General features: G+C 45.0%; 1 protein-coding gene across 1 annotated transcript in view; it reads right to left on the reverse strand.

Annotated features, from left to right (window-relative positions):
* ATAD1 (ATPase family AAA domain containing 1) overlaps positions 1-7,983 on the reverse strand; it is a 33,592-nt gene extending 25,609 nt beyond the window's left edge. Inside the window, exons 1-2 of the mRNA XM_073685513.1 lie at positions 7,847-7,983; positions 1,932-2,096 (exon numbers count right to left, since the gene is read on the reverse strand). Coding sequence (XP_073541614.1) covers positions 1,932-2,093 — 162 coding nt within the window. The 5' untranslated portion in view covers positions 2,094-2,096; positions 7,847-7,983. The remainder of the gene's footprint in view (positions 1-1,931; positions 2,097-7,846) is intronic.
* Between the last annotated feature and the right edge of the window lie 823 nt (positions 7,984-8,806).

The raw sequence follows: 8,806 nt of genomic DNA on the forward strand, positions 1-8,806 counted from the left end.
TAGGGCTGTTCCCAAGTGCTGAACACTGCCCTCATCATGTCATTCTCCCCAGCTCCTCTGCTGAGCGGTCGCATGGATTACAGCGGGGGACACTTAGGACAGGTGAATACGGTACATGGATTTTTTATTTTAATCTTATTTTTACACAGGGACACTGCGGGAGCAGACTACTACCCTCATCATTGTCCCTGCTGGTGCTGATCGCAGAGCCGGCAGGGAACCATGATGAAGGCAGTGTTCAGCACCGGCGCTTGGGAACAGCGCTAACTGTAGAGCTGATTCCCAGGTGCCGGTCTGTGTGATCCTGATGCGGCACACAAGTGCACATATGTCCGGTACAGGTTTTTCCGGTTCCAGAAATATTCGGACGTGTGAAACTGGCCTTAAAGTACCGTACTGTATGTTTTTCTTTGACATGCCGTAAAACAAACATGGCTAAAGTCATGCAGCCAGCACCTAATACATGCTGCATGATCCTCAGGCAGCGGGTGTACCAGGTACTGGCTTTATGACTTCAGCCATGTACGGTATGTCCTCTTTAAGAGCCCATTTATGTCAAGTGGTTGAACTGAGAACTGTAGCTCCTAGAATGTCCTTCAGCTTCTATGGCATGCTGGGAGTTATAGTTCACGACAATAGCACAGTGTTTTACTGTATGTGCTTTAACTTAAACTACAGTATAATGATTGCCTCACTGTTTGTCTCGAACGCGCTAGGCAGGTAGCGTGGTCGCACGGCAGGAAGAGGGATCACACAACAGGGATGAACGATGCCGTTATGAATTCACTACGGCCGCTCTTGCCAGGAGAAAGTGGGCGGTCTCCGATCCAGATCATGCGCTGCAGTGACGTTACTAAGAGGCAGGGCAGGGGGTGACTGCACGCTGTACTGTCCCGGCCCAGCAGCACGTGATCTGGACCAGAGACCGCCCACTTTCTCCCGTCTAACACGGCATAGTGCATTAATTAGTGATGGGCAGTCCGACTCTTTTTGGTGATCTGGCTCCACTCACCAAAGAGAGCCGGCTCTTTTGGATCCTAAATGGACCTCTATTAAATGTGTTCACCATAGGAGAACACATATTTAAGATGACAATGATGCTGCCGAAACTCCGCTCACCCACGGCCAAAACTTCACCCACTCGCAATGAACCAATTAAATTGAAGAGTGGGCAGAGTTTACTTTGGGTGGGTGGAGTTACATCCGACAAACCCCGGAATTTTACGCCCAGTGAGGGCCATTAAGAGAAGTTAGTGGCTCTCACTGGGGTGCCGGCTCCCATCAGTCACAGCAGGGAGCCGACTCTGTGTCGGATAGTTCGCGACAGACACATCACTAGCATTAATGGCGGCGCCGCTAATCCCTGCTATGTGATACCTCGTCCTGCCATGCGACCCAGCTACCAGCAACGCCGCTGCCGCCCCACACCACAGTAAGCACTATAACAACTGTATTTGGACTACATTTGGACCATAAGACGAAACCCCTTTTCCCCTCAAATTTGAGGGGAAAAAAAAGTTGTCTTATCGACCGAAAAATATGGTAATCACTATTTTTTTTCCATTGAACTATTCCGACATTTTTGATATTAGGGTCACTTCAGTACAAACTATGCATCTAACAACTATGAGCAGAATAGGGTGCAGCGGATCTAGAAAGGAGTAGTGAAGCCAACAGCGCAGGAACTACATATCCCATATCTCATGCAGTGCAGAGACAAATGTACATCTGTAATGTGGCATACCCATACGACATGCAAGAAATGTCTGATGACTGTGTGTCCTTCTGCTATAACAATCTGGAGAATGGTGGTCCCATGCTTGCCATTACACTCTAAATCCTGGCACAGCCTGAATTAGAGGGTCTGCATTTCTGATGTGAATGATGGATGCAGTCTCCATAGGAGTCAATGGAGAGTGATTGACCCTTACCTGCTTCTGGGCTTCCATTTTCTGTTTCCTGGTTGGATCTATAGCATCTACCATCCATTTAATGGTAAAATAGGTGACAGCACCAAATATTGTCAACCTGAAGATGAGACCAACAACTTCATTTCTGCTCAGAGGGCGAGAAAAGGCTTCTGGATGGACCATTTTCTGAAATAGAAGAAGCGTTTCATTATTTTACTCTGGGAAAAAATTACAAAATGTAAAAGGTGTTATCTTGCTCTTTATTCTTCTATGGGGCTAAGCCCTTATCAGCATTGCAGATGTCATGCTGATTGACCGCCATCTCCCCGGTGCCAACCTTAATGCAGGCATGCGATTTACATTACATGAGCCGGTGCAAACGAGCAAAGACCGCTGCAAGTGATTCTGATCTCCGGCACCTTACACCAGTCTGTGTCACCAGCAGACGTATCTCACTACACTGCTCGTGTCATGTACATTACACTAACCTGCGCAGTGTTATACCCTGGGGAACCGGCTGTTATTCAATATGATGTCATCAGTGACGCCTCTGCAGAGCAAGGCGGAAAAGAAGAAATTAAAGGGATAGTGGCCTCATTCATTTTATAGTTACATTGTGAGGTCTCTTGGATGTGACCATATGTGGATAGAATAGGGGCGAGACGCTGAGCTCACACATATAGGTTTCTCTGATTTCATGCAGAGAATGTGAGTTTGGCTTCCTGCCACCTACACACTGACAGCTGTATGTATATGTAGCCGTGGGCAGGGAATCATGACCTATGGACCTGACTTTGACCTCACTAACGCTGAATGAATTCTGCACCATAAAACAGAACGTTATTGTCCAATTTATCGAAGACCAGCCTGGCTCTGTGTGAGGAGCCGCATCACAAGCCAAGCCCATATATAGGAGAGCATTCACCCGGAAAGGGAAGATGATCTTCTGTCAGGTCGTGACAATGGCAGAAAAAGGACTTAATCCCTGTGATTGAATTTATTTCTCAAAACTGCAAATCTCTGCAATTTCAATAATCCGCAACGGATTCAAGTGGTCCACTGCACAGAACCTTGGTTAAGAGGCCGTCCATACCGGACTGATATGCTGCACAGTTTTCTGCATGGAAAAGTCACATTACGCTTTGTTCACACGTGGCAGATTATTTCAAAGTAAGTCACATTCAGTATGTTTTAGGCAATGTTCACACATGACGTTTTTTTTTTCTGCAGGAAAACCTGCTCTCTTGGCAGGAAAGAAGCTGCGTCAAAAAAAAAAGCATGTTTTGGTGCGTTTTTCAGGATCCCAAAGTTCAGCTTTGCTTCCACCACAGAAGCATGAACACAGGTCAATGCAAGACATATGTGAACCTATATTAACAAGAATTCCAAGTGTGAGCGCAGGAAGGTGATTTGTTCAGGAAAAGTTTACCTATGACACTGGCAGTGCATTGAGTTTGTAGGACACTATTTACTTTCACACTTTGGTCTGCCATTGAATTGCTCAGGCATTGTTCAATTTCACACCTTGGTCAGCCACAAGTATTGTTCAATCCCACACCTTGGTCAGACAATAGTTACTTTGCACGCATCACTAAATTAATTAGACTGTACCAATCCTAACTGCCATTCTCAGGCGACCAAGACATTTTGGTTTAAACTTGGGGAAATCACAAGAATAAGTGGGTTCCACTTACTGCAGTACTTGCTTTTTTTCACTAAAAACACAGCAAAACCTGATACCTATGTTTTTTTGCACTACCCATTGCTTACAGTGGGTGAAAACCGCTCAAAGAAGTGACACACTGCATTTTGCAAAAAAGCAGCTCTATGACAAAAGTCAGGAAAAAATGTGTGCACGAGATTTCTGAAATCCGAATTTGCTGGTACTGTAAACAGCAGCTGAAAATTTGCATAAAAAACACCATGTGTGAACATAGCCTTAGACAGATTTTATCCACCTAAAATATGCAAGATAATGTCCATGCTACAGATATGAGCTTGATCCTTCCATTTTAATTTTACTGTATAAAGGAGATGCTTGGATTTTTTTTTTTGAGTATACAAGTAAATGGATGCCACATTTACAGCAATAATGGATGAAAATCGGATCCAGCACACAGATGAAACACCATCTGTTTTCCTCATATTCAAAAACAAAAACCGGACATCTGAGGCTGATGAGATATCATAGTTGCGCTTCTGGACCGGCAGAAGCAAGGACTTGGCTGTACCATACAGATGTTGGTGTGGCCAACTCGGCTTCTCCTTTCCGAAGTGCGTGCTGAGCGCTGGGATCCTGACAACCAGATACTAATGGCATATGCTGGGTATAAGGTATATATGACTGTTACTAGAATAACAATATAGATCATATTCAAATATTTTTCTCTAAATTTTTCAGTTTTTTTTTTTTTTTACACAATGATAAATTCTGTTAGGCTATGTGCCCACGATGCAGAAATGCTGCATATTTTTTCAGCTTCTCACTGGCAGGAAAAATGCATTTAAGCATGCGGGTTATCAAGTGCTTTTCCAAGCGATTTTAGCATCACTTGGAAAGTGCTTGACAACTTGTTCACACTATATAAATCCATGCAAACGGCATGGATTTATAGTAGTGTGACCAAGTTAGTTAAAAAAAAAAAAAAAAGAATAAGAATGGTATAAAAAAAAAAAAAAAAAAAAGAATAAGAATGGTATAAAAAAAAAAAAAAAAAAAAGGATTATACTCACCTTCCGATGTCCTCCCGGTGTTTTCTCTGCCGCGTCCGGTGTCTTGAGCGGCTCGCATTGTTGTGAAGGACCCGCGGGGACGTCACTGAGTCATGTGACAGGTCACATGACTCAATGACGTCATGGCAGGTCCTTCACAACAACGCGACCCATACAGCAGACCAGACGGAGGGGAGAAAACACCGGGAGGCCATCGGAAGGTAAGTATAAGCTTTATTTTTTATTTTAAATTCTTTTTTTAACAGGTTCTATGGTACCCGGGTCTGGATGAGAGTCTCCTCTCCTCCAGGCCTGGGTACCATCCGCACATTGAACCGTGTGATATCCGCTTGTGCACTTGTGCAGATGCAGTGATGCGGATGTCCCGCGGTCCAATGCAAGTCAATGGCGGCAATTACACTGCGTGTCCGCAAAATTAATGGACATGCTGCATATTTTTCCGCAATGATAATCATATGGGACCATGGGGCACGTATTACCAAGCGTTTTTTAAGCATTTTCGCTGTGGAAATTCCACGGCAAAAACGCTTGAAAAACGCATAGTGGGCACACAGCCTTATAGTTAATATTTTATACAATCCTATATATCTATATTGTTAGGAAAATCAAGAGTTTGAACTTATAGTAAAATGTATTTCCAAGAGATGTTCTCATGGCAGGGGCAAAAGAATGATTGTACATTTGTACTTACAGTGAAGGAAATAAGTATTTGATCCCTTGCTGTTTTTGTAAGTTTGCCCACTGACAAAGACATGAACAATATAATTTTAAGGGTAGTTTAATTTTAACATTGAGAGATAGAATATCCCCCCCAAAAAAAATCAAGAAAATCACATTGTATAAATTAGATTTTGCATTTTGCAGTGAGAAATAAGTATTTGATCCCCTACAAACCATTATGAGTTCGGGCTCCTACAGACCAGTTAGATGCTCCTAATCAACTTGTTACCTGCATTAAAGACAACTGTCTTACATAGTCACCTGTATAAAAGACTCCTGTCTAAAGACTCAATTAATCAGTGAGACTCTAACCTCTACAACATGGGCAAGACCAAACAGCGTTCTAAGGATGTCAGGGACGAGATCATAGACCTGCACAAAGCTGGAATGGGCTACAAAACCATAAGTAAGATGCTGGGTGAGAAGGAGACAACTGTTGGTGCAATAGTAAGAACATGGAAGAAATACAAAATGACTGTCAATCGACATCGATCTGGGGCACCATGCAAAATCTCACATTGTCGGTATCCTTGATTATGAGGAAGGTGAGAGATCAGCCTAAAACTACATGGGGGGAACTTGTTAATGATCTCAAGGCAGCTGGGACCACAGTCACCAAGAAAAAGAAAACCATTGGTAACACATTACGCCTTAAAAGGTTTCAAATCCTTAAGTGCCCACAAGGTCCCCCTGCTCAAGAAGGCACATGTGCAGGCCCATCTGAAGTTTGCCAATGAACACCTGGATGATTCCGTAAGTTACTGGGAGAAGGTGCTGTGGTCAGATGAGACAAAAATTTAGCTCTTTGGCATTAACTCAACTTGCTGTGTTTGGAGGAAGAGAATTGCTGCCTATGACTCAAAGAACACTGTCCCCACTATCAAGCATGGAGGTGGAAACGTTATGTTTTGGGGATGTTTCTCTGCCAAGGGCACAAGACTACTTCACTGCATCAATGGATGGAGCCATGTACCGTAAAATCCTGAGTAACAACCTCCTTCCCTCCGCAAGGACATTAAAAATGGGTCGTGGCTGAGTCCTAAAGAAAGACAATCACCCAAAATGTACAGCAAAGGCCACAAAGGAGTGGCTCAAAAAGAAGCACAGTAAAGTCATGGAGAGGCCTAGCCAGTCTCCAGACCTTAATCCCATAGAAAACTTATGGAGGGAGTTGAAGCTCCGAGTGGCCAAGCGACAGCCTCAAAATCTGAATGATTTAGAGATGATCTGCAAAGAGGAGTGGACCAAAATTCCTCCTGACATGTGCGCAACCCTCATCATCAACTACAAAAAATGTCTGACTGCTATGCTTGCCAACAAGGGTTTTACCACCAAGTATTAAGTGTTGTTTGCCAGAGGGATCAAATACTTATTTCTCACTGCAAAAAATCTATCTAATTTATACAATGTGATTTTCTTGATTTTTTTTTTTGGGGGGGGGGGGATATTCTCTCTCTCAATGTTAAAATTAACCTACCCTTAAAATTATAGGGTGTTCATGTCTTTATCAGTGTGCAAACTTACCAAAACAGCAAGGGATCAAATAATTATTTCCTTCACTGAATTTAACACCTGTCCATGGGATAGAGAGAGAATGAGACTGCAGCCTGGGATTTATACATGACTTGTGTTATCTAGGGCCATGGAGTCTGAATAAAAATGGACCGATTCCAATATATAATAAATTGGGTTCATTAATACAATGCAGGATGTGCTGTAAATGTTTCCAGAAGAATTTGGGAAAGTTATGAAATGTCCTATAAATGTCTGTTCCTGATCTGAGCATTTAGTTGAGATGAATCGGTGCTGTATAAACGTCCGGTGATGTACACTAAGTTACACATCGCTTATGACTGATGCCTAGTCCATTTGCTGCAAGAGAGGAATAAAGAACTACGATGAGGCTGATGATTGTGTTTCGGGAGATAATCTATAACAATCCTAAGAAATGTATTTCAGAATTTGGATGGGATTTTTCTGGTTGCAGAGGTCATCTGTAAGGCCGCCGATATGATCAGGGGCTGGGCTGACGGCCATCACACACATAAGCAGGGTTCTGTTATATGTTGTGTAGGGAGGATGAGGCATACTGACACCCAGCATGTCTGATCTCTCCACACATCAGTCAGGGACCACAGGTGGGCTATGTATGAGCAGCACCGGCCATTACAGCAGGCGCCATGCTATAAGGTGAATGTAACCTCCAGCATCTGCACCATGTCAGTGTGGAGACCGCCTGTCACCTGCTGATGGAGCAGAGCTGGCGGGTCTGCAGCACAGGACTCTGTATGGCCGCCTCCCCGTACAGCGCTATGACAAGGTGCCGGCATGTAGCCTCATCCTGTGACCTTCCCCAGCACACCGCCCTCTGTGGCCGCCTCTCAGGCTGGGACACCGCACATCCCCCATACTGGGAAACGGTAATAACGAGAGCCAAGACCGGAGGACAGGACAGCCGCCCGCCGCACACAGCCGCTACTCACCGGCTTAATGATACTGCCGCTCCAGGAAGTGAAACCCGACAGCAGCGGCTTCACATGGCAGCGACCAGAGTGCGGCTGCGCGTGACGTCACCGGAAGGGGCGGGGCCCCACACTCCAGTACACAGACCCGAGACCAGGAAGAAGCTGAGCTGAAAGTGCTGGGGATGAGGAAGAGACCCCGAGAGTGTCGAGTGTGGGGAGGAGACCCCGAGAGGCTGCACAATGGACCCGTGTGGAGTTGGGAATGAGGATGTAGCACTAAGTGTGAATGGTGTGAGGATGTATTTTGGGGGCAAAGAAACCTGGATGGTGTTACTACATGGGGCTGCATGTTGGAGGGTTGTACAGGGAAATGGCTGCTCCTACTTGTATTGGGAGGGGTGTCACAGGAAAAGGGTTGATGATATTTGAGTGGGGCTGTGGAGAGGATGATGGGGGGCTTGCGCGGAGAAGGGGGGGGGAATGATGGGGTTGCGCGGAGAAGGGGGGAGGATGATGGGGGGGTTGCGCGGAGAAGGGGGGAGGATGATGGGGGGTTGCGCGGAGAAGGGGGGAGGATGATAGGGGGGGATGATGATGGGGGGGTTGCGCGGAGAAGGGGGGAGGATGATGGGGGAGTGGTTGCGTGGAGAAGGAGGGAGGATGATGAGGGGCTGCGTGGAGAAGGGGAATTATGATGTACAGTTAGGTCCATATATATTTGGACAGAGACAACATTTTTCTAATTTTGGTTCTAGACATTACCACAATGAATTTTAAACAATTCGGATGCAGTTGAAGTTCAGACTTTCAGCTTTCATTTGAGGGTATCCACATTAAAATTGGATGAAGGGTTTAGGAGTTTCAGCTCCTTAACATGTGCCACCCTGTTTTTAAAGGGACCAAAAGTAATTGGACAATTGACTCCAAGGCTATTTCATGGACAGGTGTGGGCAATCCCTTCGTTATGTCATTCTCAGT

Source organism: Phyllobates terribilis, unplaced genomic scaffold (assembly GCF_046119375.1).
Source record: "Phyllobates terribilis strain yellow unplaced genomic scaffold, ASM4611937v1 Scaffold_5__5_contigs__length_657084704, whole genome shotgun sequence".
Lineage (NCBI taxonomy): Eukaryota > Metazoa > Chordata > Amphibia > Anura > Dendrobatidae > Phyllobates > Phyllobates terribilis.